Source organism: Sorex fumeus, unplaced genomic scaffold, assembly GCF_029834395.1.
Source record: "Sorex fumeus unplaced genomic scaffold, SorFum_2.1 ptg000043l, whole genome shotgun sequence".
NCBI lineage: Eukaryota > Metazoa > Chordata > Mammalia > Eulipotyphla > Soricidae > Sorex > Sorex fumeus.
In genome coordinates this window covers 45,267,394-45,287,606 of record NW_026606100.1, presented here as the reverse complement: position 1 = coordinate 45,287,606, position 20,213 = coordinate 45,267,394, and the positions used below count along the sequence as shown (strand labels likewise).

At 43.7% G+C, this 20,213-nt stretch overlaps 1 protein-coding gene across 4 annotated transcripts in view; it reads left to right on the top strand.

Moving 5' to 3' along the window:
• GFRA1 (GDNF family receptor alpha 1) overlaps positions 1-20,213 on the top strand; it is a 231,242-nt gene that overhangs the window by 53,329 nt on the left and 157,700 nt on the right. For 3 of the 4 annotated variants that reach the window (XM_056120569.1, XM_056120568.1, XM_056120567.1), the window contains exon 5: positions 19,263-19,277. The exons of the other annotated variant lie outside the window; for it this stretch is intronic. In XM_056120569.1, coding sequence (XP_055976544.1) covers positions 19,263-19,277 — 15 coding nt within the window. The remainder of the gene's footprint in view (positions 1-19,262; positions 19,278-20,213) is intronic. 4 annotated transcript variants of the gene reach the window in all.

Below are 20,213 nucleotides of genomic sequence, written 5' to 3'. Positions count from 1 at the left end.
ACACCTATGGGTAAGCCCAGCCCCTAATGGTTTGGGGATTTAAGGAGACTGTAAGAGTGGCCTGAGGGATCAGGATCCAGAGCCAGAGCCAAGAGGAGAAAGGGGTTCCAGATCGGGGCTGGGAGAGAAGGAGAGAGACAGGAGTGAATGGAATGAGAATGGAATAAACTGCATGTGATTAATCAACCGGCTTGTCCCTTATCTCCTCCACCGTCTGCCCCATGGGGAAGTGGCCCTGGGCCCACCGGTACCCGGGCAACTAGGGGAAGAGCCGTCAGGGCCTCGCCCTGGCCACCCTGAGAGTTTTATACATGAGATCATTGTTAGATATATGTTTTATGAGTATTTTCTCAATGGATATTATTAAATTAATTAATTTCCTAAAGTAAAGTAAAGTAAAGTAAAGGCCCTCCCGTTGATCCTCAATTTGCTTGAGCGGGCCCAGTAACGTCTCCATTGGAGACTTTGTTGTTACTGTGTCTGGCTTATGGAATACTCTCGGTAGCTTGCCGGGCTCTCCGAGAGGGGCGGAGGAATCGAACTCAGGTTGGCCATGTTGGTCGCGTGTAAGGCAAACGCCCTACCCGCTGTGCTATAGATACCCAAGAGATAGTACAGTGAGTAAGACATTTGTTTTGTATGCGCTGACTCAGGTTTGATCCCCCGCACCGTATATGGTTCCCCAATGCCTCCAGGAGTGATCCCTGAGCAGAGAGTTGAACGTAAGCCCTGAGCACCACCAGGTTTCAGGTTTGCCCCCCAAAGCAAAACAAAACAAATTCACGAAACAAATTCACTTCACAGAGCGGGGAGAAAGGGCTGCAAAGTTCAAAAAGAGAACTCCCAGAATGACCACCAACTGGGAACTCTTTGGTACTATTGCGGCAACATGGGAAGATGCCATTGTTGACAACATTGACGAGGAATACGATCGACTGGTTCAGCACCTCCATGAATGTGCAAGGAACGCCAAGAGAGAGATAGCCACAAAAAGTCGCCTATCTTCGAAAACTCTTGAGCTAATTCGCCAGCGTGGTTTGGCGCATGCCTCAGGCAACCGCAAGCTAACGTCCGAGCTTGCAAAGCAGTGCAGAGATGCGATCAAGGAAGACCTTAAAGAGAGAAGAGCAGAAGTACTGGTAGATGCGGCAGAAGCCGGGAAAAGTATTCATAAGGCCCGCCTGTCCTTCGCCAACTATAAGACCAAGATGACTGTCCTCCGACGTCCTGATGGATCCATCACATCCTCCAGAACGGCAATGGAGAAGATTATCCATGACTTCTACTCAAATCTCTTTGATAGCCATGTCCACTTGCCAACATACCAAATTCCACAGGATGGGTATGTTGTTCCCAACGTTCTCCCCTCCGAAATCCGACACGCCATTTCGTCGGTAAAGAAACAAACAGCACCCGGCCCAGACAAGGTCAGACCTGAACACCTGAAGAACCTGCCGTCAGTACTCATCAATACACTGGCTCGGCTCTTCACTCGCTACCTGTCTGAATGCAAGGTTCCGTCCCAATGGAAAACCAGCAGGACCGTACTACTGTTCAAGAAGGGAGACATCCATGACATTGGCAACTATCGCCCGATCTGCCTATTGTCTGTCATCTACAAGTTGTTCACTCGAGTCATCCTGAATAGGATTGGCAGAACACTAGATGAAGGACAACCATGCGAGCAAGCAGGGTTCCGCAAAGGATTCAGCACCATCGACCATATCCACACAATAACCAAGCTCATTGAGGTTTCTCGGGAGTTCAAGATGCCGCTCTGCTTAACGTTCATTGATTTAAAGAAGGCCTTTGATTCTGTTGAGACGGAAGCGGTCATTGAAGCCCTAGCCAATCAGGGCATTCAAGCCCAATACATCAGGATCCTCCGTGAGCTCTATTGCGGATTCACTACCAGGATCTCACCATTCTACAAAGAAGTGATCGTTGATGTCAAGAGAGGGGTGCGGCAGGGTGATACCATTTCACCGAAACTCTTCAGTGCCACCCTCGAGAACATCATGCGACGACTGGAATGGGAAGGAATGCGAGTGAAGATAGATGGTCGGCAATTACACCACCTCCGCTTTGCTGATGATATTGTTTTAATAACACCAAACATCAGCCAAGCGGCACAAATGCTGGCCGACTTTGACCGTGAGTGTGGAAAGGTAGGACTACAGCTGAATCTTACGAAGACAATGTTTATGAGAAACAGCCTTGTTCCTGACGCCCCATTCGCTCTCAATGGAACGACCATCTCCGAATGCAACAGCTATGTCTACCTAGGTCGAGAGGTCAACATGACAAATGACCTGGCACCCGAGCTGCGCAGGAGGAAGAGAGCGGCTTGGAACGCCTTCAAGAACGTCGAAGAAATAGCTAAGAGGACGAAGAACCTCCGGCTCCGGGCACATCTCTTTGATTCCACTGTTCTTCCTGCATTAACATATGCCTCAGAGACCTGGGCCCTACGCAAACAAGATGAGAACGCCATTCAGGTCTCCCAAAGAAGAATAGAAAGAGCTATGCTTGGAATATCACGTTTCACTCAATTGAGAGAACGAATCCGGAGTTCTGACATCCGTCGACGATCAAGGATCAGGGACGCTGTCTCATTTGCCAAGGTGTCGAAAATCAGATGGGCTGGTCACGTAATGAGATTTAAAGACGACCGTTGGACTAGAGCTGTTACTGATTGGATTCCACGGGATGTCAAGAGACCGCGTGGCCGCCCACCTACCAGATGGTCAGACTTCTTCCTGAAGATCATGAACGATCGGTTTGAGGCCCTTCATGTTCCCGGAGCGAACAGATGCCATTGGGCTACACTAGCACGCGACAGGGACAAATGGAGACGTTACTGGCGCCCGCTCGAGCAAATCGCCGACTAACGGGAAGTTAAGTGATTAAGTGATTAAGTGAAAAGTGTGCTTTGTGAGCAGTCAATAATTTTGATGAAATTTTATTCAATATTTTCTTGGTTTAACTTTCAGTTTTGTAAGAAATTTTTGCACTGATCAGAGATCTAGCACAGTGGGTCAGGTGCTTGCCTTGCATGTGACTGCCCCAGGTTTTATCCCTGTATCCCTGAATGGTCCCCAGTGCTTGCCAAGAGTGGTCCCTGAATTCAGAGCCAGGAGTAAGCACTGTGCAAGCCCGGGTGTGGCCCTCAAAAATGAACAATTTTTTTGTTCCATTTCCAAGTCTTGAGAGTATTTTCTTGTTGTTTTCTCAGAGAGCCCGGCAGGCTACCGAGAGTATCTCGCCCGCACGGCAAAGCCTGGCAAGCTACCCGTGACGTATTCGATATGTCAAACACAGTAACAACAAGTCTCACAATGGAGACGTTACTGGGCCCGCTCGAGAAAATCCATGAACAATGGGAGGACAATGACAGTGACAGTTTCTGGAAAATTACAGTTTTCACATTTCTTTGGCCCCATAATTTATTGTGAATTAATTTCTGTGTGTGGTGTGAAGTAGAGGAACTTGTTTGTGTTTCAACAAACAATACAAAACATCTCTGGATGTCCTTTCACCATTCCTTGGAGAGATTTTCCCTTCCCCATTGGGTTGCATGAACAATCAAATTACAAGTCTGTTTCTGAGCTCTCTGTTCTGCTCCATTGATCTGTTTGTCCAAATGCTATTAGCATTCTTGCTTGATTACTGTAACCTTATGATGTCTGAAAGAGGAGTAGTGTTAGTCCTCCAACTTCCCTCTTATTTTTTTCAAAAGCTATCTGGCGATCCTAGGTTCCTCTGTTTCTTACACAGTTTAGAGTTGGATTCTTATTTCCTGTAAAATTCCTGGAAGGATTAGAACAGAGATTGTGTTGAGTCTGTAGATCCATTTGGTTGTATCCCAGCTCCTATGCTTTCTGGTGACCTCTGACAACTTTAGTTGACTTCTCTGTGCCTGTGACATAGTGCTAGCCACTATTTTATTATTTTTTATTTGGTTTGTGTTTAGGCTGTACCTAGCTATGCTCAGCGCTTACTACCAGCTTTGCATTTAGGAATCACTCTTGGTGGTGCTTGGGGGACCCTGTGTGGTGCTCAGGCAGGGTTCAACCCCAGGTGTACTGTGTGTAAAGCAAGCACCTTATCTGCTGTACTATATTTCTTACCCCAAATTGCTACTTTTACAGTGATTGAGAAGATGGAGGCAATTCATATAAAGCACTTAAAATAGAATCAGATATATTAAAAACCTTTGTTATTTTATTGAAATCCTCCTATTCTGTGCTAATATCCTATTCTGATCCCGGGTATAATGATACCTTTAGCTTAGTTGGAGGGATGAATGGAGAATCAGGTGGACCTAGTACAGGTACCAGAATTTATATTGAAATGTTCCTACTGTGTGCTAATATCCTGTTCTGGACACTGGTATCAATCATGGTAACTTCAGCTTAGTTGGAGGGAAGGAGGGAGAACCATGTGGACCTAGTACAGGTACAACAAAATTACAGATCAGCATTTGAATAACATTGAGCAAAGTCTATTGTAGAACTTTGGAATAGAAAGGAATTATTAAGATTATTGGGAGCTTTTTGGGATCTTCCGAGTACTTAAATATTGATCCTGTTTCTTCACAGAATTTATGGTGGGGGCAGGACAGAACCCATCTTTTATGAAAATAGGGATGCTAGAGTGTTGCATGTGGCCAGCCATCTCCACCACTACTCCCCCCCCCCTTTAGAAACTTGCCAAAACATATTTATTCTTAAATCAACCTAATCAGCAGTACTTGATGTAGGGGCTACTTCACTAAGCTCAGACTTTAATTGTCTCTGGCTCCTGGGAACTCTCCTGATAGTAATTTGTGACAAGCCATCAAAATAATGATGATGGCCACTGTCTTCTGTTTACTTTAACCTTGTCTATCCCAGTCATGATCACCTGGCCAGAGGAGATTTATCCTTCTGGACATTTGTAAATAACTTGTTTGAATGTAGGAGTCTAGGTAGCCAACTCTATTAAAACCAGCATCTCACAGACTTACCCGAGGAATCCAGATGTGATAAAACTAATCAGTTCACTTGGAAATGGAGATGAAAACCCATCTTGCAGAAAGTCTCTGTTGGGTGTGCCTGTGTCGGGGGTGTAGGTTGGGGAGAGGAGGGGTGTGGAAAGGAGAGAGGGAAGGTAGGAGTAGGAATTGATTCAAGATGGTACTGTAACCTTAAAAGATTTCAGGTGACTTATAATTTATCTGTAATAGGAAAACTAGTTTACTACTGAGATGATATCTTGGGATAAATTTGAAATCACTAGCCTTATTATGGATGTGTTTGTGGATGTATATGAATTACAGGGAATGAATTTTTTGTGTGTGAATGTAATTCAGAATGGGTAAGATGAGGACTAAGCTATATGCAATAAGAGCACATTTGATATAATGTGTATAATTTTAAACTTAAAACTATCGTGTTTTAGAACTGGTACGGCTTTAGAAATCATCTAGTAAAAATCAGATGGAGATGCAGATGGAGAAGCTGAATCCCCCAAAACGAATGAATGGCTTTGCCTACACTGAGAACTAGAATTCAGATTTGACATAATCTTGTTTGACGATTTTTTTTATTAGAACATAAAGCTCGCTTGACACCCACACGCTCATTTTTGGTATTTATCAGTAGTGGTATTAGAGTCTACTTCTCAGAATACCCGATATTTTCAAAAGAGGGCCCAACTCCTCAACCTAATTTGTGGGTAGGTAATTAATAGAAATACTTTGTGGGCAGGGGAAATGATTGTTCAGCGGCCAGGGGTGCATATCTTGTATGTGGAAGGCCTTTGACCTAGGTTCTTAGTACTACAGGACCCCTGAGCACCACTAGATGTAGCCCTGGAGACCCTCAGCATAGCTGAGTCTGGGCATTCAACCTTTTTCCTTTGTTGGCTGAATATCAATGAGAGTGGCCCCAGATTTCCTGAGCAATACTTGCCCCCCCCTCCCAATACCCAATTATATAAGTAAACAGATAAATAAAATACCTCCTGTGACCCCTAATTAGTGATTATGTAAGTTTTCAGGCACTAAGACATTATTACCTATAAACCTCTTCTTTTGTCTGAACTATTGATGTGACTTCTTATGATTTCACAGCTAATTCAAAGGAATTCAGAGAAAATCATCTATGCTGCTCTTTTCAAAGAAAAACACTGGTTGCTAGAGGGATGGAGTTTAATATAGTTTCAGATCATAGAGGTTTTAATAATGTAGTCTAAAGTATTTGTACATGAATTCATTAAGTCCAGATTAGTCTTATTATAATTACTCAAAAAGTAATTCAATTTAAGAGAAAACATTTTAAATGGATATAAAATACACTGTTAGCTGGGAAACCATACTGTTCTACTTTATCAGCTCCATAAAGTACTAGCAGATTTGAACATAACTTTCACAGTATACAGAATGCAATCATAAAAAGTATTATTCCTAAATCTATTTTTTTATGTTCTTTCAGTAGTTAAGAGCTTTATTCCTCTGTGCCAGGAATGAGATATACTAGGGATATAATGTCATAAAAAAAATGCTAGGGACTTGTTAGCTTGAGTCCCTGGCACTGCATTTCCTGTAGACCAATGGCTGAGAACAGTGATTTCCAAACACTGATCCATGAGCCTGTGCACATTTGCACATATAAAAAGGTTGAGGACCCTGGGTTACAAACGGGCAGCCTCCAGCTGCTGTTAGTTGCAATATTCCCTAGAAAATGTACCTGAAAGCTATTTCAGACCTTAAAATTATTATTAGTAGTATACTTTTTTTTGGTGGGTGGGTAATGTAGCCAGCAGTGCTCAAGGGCCATTTCTGGCTCTGGGCTTAGGAACGACTCCCTGGCAGTGCTCAGGGGACCATCTGCAGTGCTAGGGATCGAACAAGAGTTGGCAGCAATGAGACAAGTGCCTTAGCCCCTGTACTACTATCTCTTCAGCTTCTAAAACTATTTTTTTCTCATCCACAAATAAAACACATTTACTCCTTGTCCTGGGTCTTCAGAGCCAAGGGACCACAGAGTATCAGGCTTTATTTCTAACCTGATAAAAGGGTGAGGGGGTGGGATAGACCTTGACTTGGTCTGCATCCAAAATGAACTGGAGAAAAATAAAGGAGCATGAACTTGACTAGACCTTTCTGCATTTGAGAAAGATTCATTTTTGGCAGGCAGGCTGGAGACCGGGTGTGAACCCTTAACCGCTGCACCTCCCCAAGGCTCTGCTCCATTGTAGCTGTCTGAGTGCCCTGGCAAAAGCTGGCAGGGCATAGACATGGGAGAGTGCATGGCACCTACATTGTCTGGCTTTGGAGACACAGATAACTAATCTTAGTGCCTGTGTGGCGTCCTGAAGGCTGTGTGGAAGTTCTGGAAGAACCCTGGACTCTGGTTGTGCTTCAGAGCACCCAACCTGCCCCTTGCCCCCCTAGGCAGAAGGAACCGCTAATGTGGGTGCAAACTAGACTTTAGAAAATCAACCAACAGAACTCTTTCCTCAACAGAACACGTTTCTCAGGCGAATTCTTCATTGGACCCCACTGTACTGAGCAGAGGGGAATCTCAGACCAGCTGTCCCCAAGTAGTTTTGAGCATTTAAAACATAAGGGATGTGCCTTAGAAATACATGCCAGTCAAAAGGAGAGAGACAACAAAAGGGAATGCCCTGCCACAGAGGCAGGGTGGGATGGGGGGGTGGGGGGTGGGAAGGACGCTGAGATCAGTGGTGGTGGAAAATGGGCACTGGTGGGGGGATGGGTAGTATCATTGTATAATTGAAACTCAAGCACAAAAATTTGTAAGTTTACAACTGTACCTCATGGTGTTTCACTAATAAAAATTAAAAAAAAAAGAAATACATACCAGAGAGTGTGATATGATCACTGCCAAAGTCTCGAGGAGGTCTGGATGATCACTTACCTGGTGATCATGAGAAATAATGACAGGTCCAGGGGAGATGGGCAGTGCTAGAGGCTTGCGGATGGCAAAGGGAAAGACCTGGATCTGGATCCTAATCACAATGCCTTACTTAGATCATGGATTTGGAACACGGGAACTGTTGCTCCCCTGATCAAAGATTCAAAATCATTTCTTCATAAGGCAGTACTTAAGAATTGCTTTAGAGCTTCTCAATGATAGGTATCAATACGATAACACCAAGGAATAAAATGATCATTTTATTTTCGTGGACTTTCCTCTTATGATACCTTTGCTATCCTCCACAAGTTGCAGAGGTTTTTCAAATATAGGCAATCAATAAATGCTTGCGAGGTAATAATACTTGCTTTTATAGAAAGTCTTTCTAAGTACTCATTCTTATGTACTCTTACCCACATTGCCCCATTTAATCTCTGTGGCAATTTAAGAGCTAGCACAAAAATGATCGCTAGCATCTGCAGGTTGCTCATGTGCAATGCAAGACTTGGAGAGGTTGATTTGTCCGGGTCTACAGTGAGATTTTGGACTAGCCAAGCTTCAAGGCTTAGGCTCTTGGATCCCCTGTTCTGATATTTATTATTATAGCAAGCTGTTTCTTTTTTGTTGTTGTTATTTGTGGGTCACATCTGGTGGTGCTCAGAGGTTACTCCTGGGTCTGTGCTCAAGCATCTCTCCTGATGATGCTTGGAGTACCATATATGGTACCAGAGATAGAACCAGGGTTGACTGCATTTAAGGCCCAGCCCCCTAGTATAATAATCTTAGCTTTCATTTATTGAGTGTGTGCTATAGACCACAACTGCATGTTTGACATATATGATCATGGTTCTCTGTGTGAATTCTGAGCGATAACTTCTGTTACCACTCCCCCATCCCCGCCCCCTTCACAAATGAAGAAACTAAGACTAGCCCCAAATGACAGGGACTAGGCTTATGTGACCTCCAGGTCCTTGTGCTCTGGGATGATTAAATTTTCTGATGTGATGGTCCTCAGTAAGGGAGTCTTTCTCCCCAGTAAGAAAGGACCTTCTGTCTACCACTCCCATTTTGTAGAAGAGAAGAGACTCCAAGACCCAGATTCCACTGGGTGAGTGACAGTTACTCCAGGCCATTGGAACCCAGTGGCCATAGTGATGATAGTAGCATTTCACCAGGTCCTACTTGGGAGAGGAGGAGGGCCTGAGGGAGGACTGATGGCAGTTTTGGAGCTGGCTTTCTGGATCAGAAGCAGAACTACTTTGGGGTGCTGGCAGGTCACGAGAGCAAAACGCTGCTGGGCAGAACTATGTTTTAACCCAGAAAGAAAAGATTCCACTTTGCAGAGATGTCAGGAAGAGTATGGACTGAATTCTATTTTCTCTTCATGCCCATGTACAGAATTTTCCAATTTCTGGAATCAGGCAGAGAGGGGATTTCAGCTGATCTGAAAGTGAATGTCAATTAATGGTCAACCTGACACTGTTCAGGGAAGCTGCGTTCATTCCAGTTGTTCCTCCATCCCTCCCTATACTCCTGCTTCGTTGAGTCCGAGTAAAATTTACAGTGCTTTACTGTAAAAGCACTTGTACTTGAAAGAGAATTTTCTTTCTGTAGCTCAAACCACAGGAGGACTCATAAGACAGCTGTCTCCCCAGGTGAGACTTCTTAAAAGGGAGTTAAGTGCATGCATTTTCAAGAAACTAAACTCCCCTCATATATAATTTAACCTAGAAAAGAAAGCAAAATTGAGAGAGTAGTATGATTACATTGTTTGAGAACTGGTAACTTCACCTCCCCCAGTCCTTTGGAAGTCACACACTCTTTACTGTTTGGCATATCTTGAATGCTGTGGGGTGTGGGCTAAGTGTGATATTGTAATAATAGTGAGGGTTTCTCTAACCATAGTTATGGACTGGGGATTGAAATAGTAAATTATTCCTGGCCGACTGAATTAGCAATAAGACTGCCATCCAGGTCTCCTCATAAAACAAAGCAATAGATAAATAAAGGAGAACCTACCCATGCACTTAACCCCTGTGTCTCTGAGTTCTGCTAATTATTAACCCAGGCACAAAAGAGGGTTTTGCCCGGCTATAGTTAAATCATTCTTGATAGAGGTAAACACTCGCCATGTGGATGAGTCACACTCAAGTAAGATTTTAATCAGCAACATTTAGGAATCACCCAGCCTAATTGCCATAACTTATTAATAAAAATAAATGATCCAGTCTTTTTTCTGATTCCCCCACCCCTGTCTCTGGAGGATTTAGTGCGTTAAAGATGGCGAGGCATGAGTCTCTGGGAGGCCGTGGGGGAGGAAAGCAGATTCCTTGGTGGTCATTTCTCATGGAAGAAACTGGACATTGGAGGCTAGGGAGGGCAAATCTGAACTCTTTCTTCTTATTTTCCTTTTTCCACATCTGAGTCACCAACTTATACATGCCCTTTCATCTATCTATAGGACCAGAATGGCTCCCGGGAGTGGGGGTGGGCTGGAGAACAGGCTTTCTTTGTTCCTGTGAAGGACTGGGCTTGAGGTTTGCTCCCTGGGGAAGCCTGAGCAGAGCTCTCTCTGAAGGAGTTCATTTCCTTTGCATGCCTGTCCCTGCTGTTCTTTGGACTCAACCTGAATGTGGTGAGAATGGTGACTCCCAGTTCTGAACTCAGGTGGTCACCCATGCTTGGGAGAGCAGAAAAACATGGCGGCCGGCCTCAGAGGAACTCTCTACCACAGCCCCTGGGGCAGTGTTTGCTTCCGTGGCCAAACTCAACGTACTCAGCACCACACTGTGGATGTTAGGTCATCAGTGAGGAAAATCAAATTTTGAGAGAAGAGGCAATGGACTCCCAAAGAAATCTTGGGAGTTGGTTAGACTAAAAGGGGGTGAGAAATACTACATTTGATTCTCTTGGATTGTGTTTGGTGGGGTGAGGGTTGGACCACACCTGGTGGTATTCAGGGAACTATGTGTGGTGCCAGGGAAAGAAACAGGTGAACTACAGTACTGTCTCTCGGATCCTAACTCTTGGATTTCTAGAATGACTGTTCTCTCTTTTGTGGGAGCTGGGGTGGTGAACACAGAGGGGGAAATGGTGAGACTCTTTTCTAAGGTTAATATCCTTTAAAATTCTCATTTTGTTTGTTGGTAAAATGTAGTCAGACACTCCAGAATCTACCATTTTCTCATTTATTTTCCATTCTTCTATTCATTGATTATTGGAGTCTGTTTCAGTGTGGAAAGGTGAAATTTTCAAGAAGGCACCCAAGCCAGTATTACACAAAGCAAAGCAAAGGGCTAAATAATGCTATGAATGGAATGATTTATGCCACAGACCACAAAAAAATGTAAACTTAGAGTGTAAATTACAAGATAACTCATGTGAAAAATTGGTGCAATATTTATACCAGTGTTTATTAAAATTTACATTTGAATAAAAAGGTGCAAAATAGAATTGGAGCTGAAAAAAAGGGTTTTGAAAAAATCAAAAGTACCTTCTACAAAAAGCAAGAGAGTTTTTTTTTGGATTAGAAAAGATGGATAGTACTCTATAAAGATTTGTCTGCCAAAGCCTGAAATCTACAATGGAATTAAAAGGAATAAGGTCACTAAATCCCTGCCCACTGATACTTACCAGTGATTCAAATCAGCACTGAATTTCTAAGGAAGTGCTCCCTGTCAAACCCCCAGAGAGCAGGTTGAGGATTCTGGACGGATGTCGAGACTGGATCCGTATTTGAAAGCCTAATCTTATTTCCCTGATGTTTTCAAGGTTGGAAATTTTGGTCTGTATTCATTAGAGGGAATGATAAATCTCTAATTTGTACTTTGCTAATAATAGGGATGAATTTTTGTGCTTCATTAAGGTTAAATGAATCTCAAGTCATCCCCACTCAACTTTTAATGTTGTGACCTTGGGAAACAGCTCTGGCTTCTAGAAGACTCAGTTTTCTCATCTGTAAAATGAGAAGTTTGGACCAGATGAGAATGGAGAGACACCTGTCTTGCTCTTCTGCCCTTTCCTCCACACATGCTGTGGTGTGGGTGCCTGGCAAGTGGTGAGAACTTACAAAATCGGCTTAGATGTTGGGTTCTCATCCTCCAGAATTCATGGGCTACACATACAACACGCTGTGCACCCGTGGGCTAGAGTGAGGCTGTGACATTTAAGACTCAGAGAAGGGTCCTCCAGGTGTGTTTCTTCAGACCAGACCTTCTACTCAGCAACATGTAAGAGGTCGATTTAAGGAGGCTAAAAGTTTGATTTAGGGGACTACTTATGGTGCCCAAAACATTTGAGAGTGCCAGGGTCTGGGAGGTGAGTGGTCTTCAAAACATTTGCATCTCATAATTTGTACTGCTGATAAATTACTGAGATTTCAGTATCATGTACATAGAGGAGAATTTGGCCCTTTCTGATAAGGGCATCTATATGTCCCTCCTTCTAATACCCAAGGACAGCAGTACAAGGGCCAAGAGGTTTGGTTGGCCTCAGGTCCTGGGGGAGAAGGAGGTTGGGATAGAGAAGGGACCACTGTGACAATGATAGTTGGAAATTATCACTCTGGACAAGAACTACGTGATAAAAGTCGGTAAAGGAACACATATGATAGCCTCTCAGTACCTGTATTGCAGATCATGATTCCCAAAATGAGAGAGAGAGGGAGAGAGAGAGAGAAGAGAGAAGAAAGAGAGAGAAAAGGAAAGTCTCTGCTATAGTGGCAGACTGGGGTGGGGTGGGGGTAGGCAGTAGGGAAACTGGGGTCGTTGGTGGTGGGAAATGCACACTGGTGGAGGGATGGGCGTTGGAACATTTTATGATTGAAACCCAACCATGAACAACTTTGTAACTGTGTGTTTCACAGTGAGTCAATTTAAAAAAATCAATAAAAATTAAATATGTCCCCCCTCATATCCCATTTGGGTTTTAAGTGGGTGTGAGAGCAAAGCTATTGTTTTAGCCAACTCCCTGGGCATTGTAGTCTGTCTTACCTATAACAAAGCTACTCTTTTGGGGTACACCCTCTGGAGCATATATGTTCTGTGAGAATGATATATTTTTGGGGTGATTCACCTTTGCTTCAGTGGAATGAAAACTATTATACTAGGTATTCTGTTTTTAAAGTTTGTCAGTTCTACCAGGTAATTTTTTTCCTCAACTATTAAAGGAACTTGGCTCTCTGTATCCTAAGGGAACTGATGTTTTCAATGGACAGTTGGCAGCAAAATTTAATGTTGATGATATAATTCTTAAGATGAAAACATTATGTTGTTATTTTACTTGTATTATCTGTATTATCATTCACTCATAGTGTTACAGAATTTGGAAGGGTAGCTTCACATCTCTAGATGTGTTTAATATATAGCATTCCCACTACTGAAAGTCCAGCATAATTTCTCCAACAAAAAATCCGCTTCTCACTTTTCTTCTCACTGCCTTCCACTTTCCCTCCAGCAACCACCATCATTTTCACTGAATCCAGGAGTGAGTTTTGTTTCTTTGCCAGTTGGTTTGATTTAGTTAATCATATTCCACATATGAGTGAAACCATCCAAGTAATTGTCTTTCACTTCCTGACCTATTTCATTTAGCATAATCACTTCCAGATCTATCCATAAATAACTTAACTTTTAAAATTCAGATTCTAAATGGAAGGCATATTCACTGTTAAAATGAAAATAATACAGAAATGCTTACATAAATTTAGAAAATGATCCCAGAGTCTTAGAACCTATATACTGCATTTCTGTGACTGTCATCACTAAGCCTCCTTTGTAGAGATATCTTGAGCATGCATATTGGGATGGGTTCATGATTTATGCTCCATGGTGCTATTGGATTATCTTTACTCAAAAGTAATCAACCTTTAAATAACCAATAAAAATGGCTGTACCATAACCCTTTGCTTGGGCTATATTATTCTTGGTTAGATCCACTATCGACTAAGTGGCAAGAATCATGATTTTGCCATTACACATCATGCAATAATGAGTATCTCTGTTGTCTTCTTTACTACTTGCATTAGAATAAAATTCTGAAAGTTAATGTATGTTAAATTTCTGGAAGTGATATCCTCAGGTTAAAGACTGGATTTTTTTATACATATGCTCAACCTGTCTTCTATAAATTTCATACCTACTTATAATAATCACACCAGACAGAGCCCAGATCACGTCAGGTTGGTGCTGTCTGTCCTCTTGGGGCTCTCTCTTAACTCATGAATGAGAAAGTGTGTACAGATACACATATTTCAGGGGTATTGGGGATTGGGGAGGTAATTCATGTGGGTCACACTGAAGTCTTTTGAGAGACTTTAAAAGATACCTAGCATATGGTGGTGTTCCCCGTCAGCTAGCTGTGAAAAGAGTCAGTGGAATTCCTAATTGCCAGTGCTGGATTCTGAGAACAGTCCAAATATCCATCCACTGCAGAGTGTGGGATTGACTTTGGTTATCATCACACAGTGGAGGATAAATAGATGAGGACTTTCTCCCGTTCGGATGATGCCCACAACCACAGCTGAGCAGCTAAGACACTAGAACCCATTTCTCTGTCTGCCATCCACTCAGACAGTGTATAATAATCTCCAAGCGGCCAGGACAGGCCCTGGCAGCTCTCCCTCTGGCTGTCCAGGTTTGAGGGGGTCCCGGGCCACCCCCCAATCCAGGGAGGCCCGGGCCATGGGGCAGATGGCGGAGGAAATGAGGGCCAAGCCGGTTGATTGATCAGTTGCCGTTTAATCTATTCTTCCCATGTGCCTGCCCGCGTCTCTCTTAACCCCCACTCTAGTCTCACAATGCCCCTCATTCAGTCTCCTCCGGTCTCTCCTGCTCATCTCTCTGAGCTCCATCTCACAGCCTGGGCTCTCTCTCTCTCTCCACGCGCCTGCTCCTGTATTCTTCTTCTACATCCTTCTCTCTGTCCTTATTGCTAGTCTCTCCGCACTCCGTTTTGCCGCCCTGTTCTCTCCCTCATCTCTCTTCAGCTCTCCAGACTCTCCAACTCCCCAGCACTCTGAGCCAACACTTCACTCAATTAGGTAGTCAAATCAACATAAGAAAGCCCTTCCTGAGTGCCAGGCCCAAGGGCTGAAACATCATCTAAGGATAATCCAAAACCCTTCCTTACTGCCCAAGGGCAAACTATCTCTTAAGGTGTTTTTCTCCTTACCTTAGTCCAATAACTCTTTCAACATCTTAATACTAGTTATTTTTGTATAGACACAGTAAGAGATACATTGAGGCTTTGTAGGGCAGCTCTCCTGGGAACATCTTGCCACAGACTCAAACTACAGAGCTCAGGCCAGATTAATCTTTCCTAACCCTACCAGGGTCCGAATCTAGTTACTGCTTTTTTGGATCATGACAGCATTTGTCCTTGACCAAGCTCTTAACTTATAGTTAAGCATTATGGCACTTTGGCTAGGCCCATCTTGATGCCAGGATAGCACATAGCTTACCGCTTGCCCTGGTTCCATCCAGTCCCTTGTTGGGACCCTGCTTTTGGGGGTGCTAGGAAGTAGGGCAGCTGAGGCTTAGGTCCAGAGAACAGATGCCCCAGAGGAAAATATCACTGAGAGTCATGTTACAAAAGCATAGCATATACTGTCTTCTTGTGTCCTTACAAAAAGGACATTCTTCTGAATAAACTATGCAAGGGATTTAGGGAGAAGAGAAAAACAATATTTACAAGTCAATAGAACAAAGAAAGAAGTTACAAATAAACACAGAGGAGTGGGAGCACTGTGATGGGAGCAACCCAATAAACCTAACCTACCTGAGGCTATGCAGGAAGGACAAAACAGTGTTATACTACAAGACAGTTCTGGAAGAGATACAACCCTTATGACCACTTAATCTTTGACAAAGGGGCAAGAAATGTGAAGTGGAACAAGGAAAGCCTTTTCAACAAGTGGTGCTGGGAAAACTGGATAGGTACCTGCAAAAAAAATGAACGCTCTCATCTGTCTAATGCCAGGCACAAAAGTCAGATCAAAGTGGATTAAAGACCACGATATCAGACATGAATCCATAAGGTCCATAGAGGAAAATGTAGGCAGAACTTTTCACAACATTGAAGCTAAAAACATCTTTAAGGATGAAACAGCACTGACCATGCAAGTGGAAGCAAACATAAACAAATGGGACTACATCAAACTAAGAAGCTTCTGCACTTCAAAAGAAACAGTGACCAAAATAAAGAAAGAGCCCACAGAATGGGAAAGAATATTTACCCAGTACCCATCTGATAAGGGATTAATATCCAGGATATACAAGACACTAGTAGAATTGTACAAGAAAAAACCTCCAACCCCATCAAAAATGGGGAGAAGAAATGAACAGAAATTTCCCCCCAAAAGAAATAAAAATAGCCAAAAGGCACATGAAAAAATGCTCCACATCACTAGCCATCAGGGAGATGCAAATCAAAACAACAATGAGATATCATCTCACACCACAGAGACTGGCACACATTCCAAAGAACAAAAGCAACCAGTGCTGGCTTGGATGTGGGGAAAAAGAGACACTCTTTCACTATTGGTGGGAATGCCCACTAGTCCAGCCTTTCTGGAAAACAATATGGACAGTTCTTCAAAAACTAGAAATTGAGCTTTCATATGACCCCACAATACCACTTCTGGGAATATATCCCGAGGATTCAAAAAAGCACAGTAGAAATGACATCTGTACCTATATGTTCATTGCAACACTGTTCACAATAGCCAAAATCTGGAAACAACCCAAGTGCCCTAGAACAGATGACTGGTTCAAGAAACTTTGGTATATCTACACAGTGGAATACAGCTGTCAGGGGAGATGAAGTCATGAACTTTGCTTATAAATGGATAGACATGGAGAGTATCTTGCTAAGTGAAATGAGTCAGAAAGAGAGGAACAGACATAGAAGGACTGCACTCATTTGTGGGGTATAAAACAACATAACATGAGGCTGACACCTAAGGACAGTAGATACATGGGACCGATAGATTGCTCCATAGCTGGAAGCCTACCTCATGAGCAAAGGGGAGAAGGCAGCTGGAATAGAGAAGGGATCACTAAGAAAAAGGTGGCTGGAGGAATCAGTAGGGATAGGAGATGTGTGATAAAGGGCCAAACATGATAACCTCTTAGTGTCTGTATTGCGAACCATTAATGCCCAAAAGTAGAGAGATAACATGGGGAATCATGTCTGCCATGGAGACAAAGGGAGGGTGGGAATGGGGAGATATTCCGGGGATATTGGGGTGGGGAATGTGCACTGGTGGAGGGATGGGTGTTTGATCATTGTGTGATTGTTACCTAAACATGAAAGCTTGTAACTGTCTCATGGAGATTCAATAAAATTTTTTAAAAAGTTTTATTTTGGGTGACACACACACATACACACACACACACACACACACACACACACACACACACACACACAAGATACAACCCAGTGAACAAGGTTAGGAGTCATGCAGTGGGTGTGTGTGGTGACTGCTTATTCTATTTTGTTTTAGTTCCAGGGCCTCTGGGGCCACTCCCAGTAATATTTATTTTGCCATCTTGGCTAGGTGGTTCAATGCTTGGACCAGTGATGCAGAGCACCTTATGACAAGCAGTTCTATGAGCTTCCAGTACTTCATAGGTGGAACTAAAGGGACTATGCAATGGTATGAAATTTTTAAAAATGTGGTTGGTATCTGTGGCCTTTCCTGTACCAGTCATCCACTCCTGATCCCTGACCTGCTCACGTAGCCCCTGTTACTACCTTTCCATACATGGTGTTGGTGGACACATATTTCTCAATTCCAGATTTAGTGCACAGTATATAATAACCTCTCAAGTTTTTGCTAAAACATTACTATATATTTCATCTTTTAATTTTGATGCGGAACTCAGTACAAAGGCTTATATGTGGCAAGCTCATACTAATCGTTCGCTTGTATGATTTAAACAAGTGAACTCTAGTACCTTTGTGGTCTGTCCTCCATTTCTCCTTTTGTGTCTGCTGCTACTGTTGCTATTTATCACATCTGAGATGAGTTCAGACATCTCAGGTGTGTGTAGTAGGAAGGTGATTTGGGGAACTTCACAGTGCACCCCTTTCTTATTTCTCTGTAGTCTGAGAGGAGTGACTTCTCTTGAAGTCTTAGTTTCCTCACCTCTGTAGCCAGAGGAATAACCCTAACTTTATTTGGTCGTTGCAAGAATATTTCAAATGTGTATTTTGTATGTTTTCCAGATGTCTTTTTAAATCATAAGGCATAATCTCTCAGCAGCTCTCCTGGGACTGGGTGCCTAAATCCTGTCTCGTTTGGTTTGTGTGCTCAGGACTGACTCCTGAATCTGTGATCAGGGATCTTCTACCAGGACATGGGGGTGTGGTGCTGGGATTAAACCCAGATGGATTATGTGCAAACTATAAAATTAGCCTGACTATTTCTATGCTTATAAATGGGAACTCTGGCAGAAAAACAACTCATAACTAATCTTGAAAAAAAAAACATGATACCACTGAATCTTCCTAGCTAGACAGACAGGTCCTGGCTGATGCCTCTGGGACCATCTCAAAATGGGAGAGGGCAGATTCCCCTTTCTGCCTGAAGGCACAGCAGCCCCATCCAGTTCCACAACTGAACCTCATCAAACTGCTAAGCCACCAAATCATTCCAGTTCCATAGCTCCAAATTTCATAGTACTGTCAGCCCAGTAGATTCATAGCTAATCTGATGACCATAGCATAGAAGACCATCAATCTCAGTAAGTCTAAACAATAACACAGAAGGCATAACTAGTACAGAAGTACTAGGTAATCCTCAGTGACTTCATTAACACCATTGTGAGATATAACAATGATCACACATTGACTTTTATTGCTCTATGTTTCGATAATTCCAAGTGCCTTTGTTTTAGAACAAACAACGTGAAGTAAATTTGTCTGAACCTGCTAAGGGGGAAGGCTGGAGTGGTGGGTGGAAAGCTGAGGACACTGGTTGAGGGAAAGTAACACTGGTGGTGGGATTGGTGTCGGGAAATGTAATGCCTGAAACTAGTGTATTATGAACATCTTGGTAAATCACAGTGTTACAATAAAAATCAAACAGTAAGACAGAAGACATAGCGTCTCATCTTTCGAGCACTTCCTAGATGTGGTGTAGGGGACAGTAAACCACAGAGTTGTATATCTGGATGTAAACCCTGCAGCCTTGTTCCAAACACTGTCTCCACTTTCAAGGGCATATTATAGGAAGAGTCCTAGCTTGCCGGCTGTGGGTTTTTGCGTCAGGATTGTTGCCATCACTATTAATCTATTGTTTTATTTTCTCTCTCCCTTTTGCTTCCTCCCTCCTGGCAGATGTTTTCCAGCAAGGTAAGCCTGCCACCTCTTCCTTTCTGCTCTTCCTTTCACCTTGCTCTCTTGGGAACTGCAGAGCTGTCCACACAGAGGCTGATGGGCTTCCTTGTTGCTTTTGGGTGGGAACACTGAGTTGGGGGTGGGTGGGAGAAATGACTAGGCCTCTTTCAGGGAACAGGGAGGCTGTGGGGCTTGTGAGCCTCCTGAGAACAGGTCTCAGGAAGAGGGGTGGACGGACAACCCCTGCTGTTGCTTCATCCCAGCTCCAAGGGCTATTATCATGTGGGGGTCGTCTTGCCTGGCTAACATGTGGCATTTGGGGTGGTGTGGGTGGTTTCCCGTGAAGACATGACACCTTTAACCCAGATGTGCCCCCCTGCCCTAAACTGGGCCCATGTCTGACGGAGACAGAGCTGGAAGAGAGTGGGGTGTGAGGTCGGGTCTGTTTTGTTGGATAATCATGTGCTGTGTTCCCGGGGACCTCTTTGGTTGGGGTTGGCCTTTCACTCAGTCTGCACACGCCTGTGTCCAGGAACAGACACAGAACCTTGTTAGTGAAGCTTGGAGAACCTGCAGGACACATGGGAGAGGGCAAGTTTGGCTTGGTGCACATGTGAAGGGGACATGTCCTTCTTGGTACAGGTGGGAAGGGTCATGTCCAGATACATCTGGAAAGGGGGGGGTGTCCAGGTACACGTGGGAAGGGGGGGCGTGTCCACCCTGGAACATGTGGAAGTGGGGCGTGTCCATCCTGGTACATGTGGGCAGAGGTGTGTCCTTCCTGGTGCACATGGGCATGGGGCGTTTCTGTCTGGCTCCTGGCCCAGCCTCAGGCAGCTGAGGAATGTGTCCACCCTCAGGGCCCTGTCCGCCCTTGGCCGTGCTGATCCCAGCTCAGAAAGTCAGAGATTTTTGTGAAAAGACTTCCAAGACACACCAGATTGCTTCCGA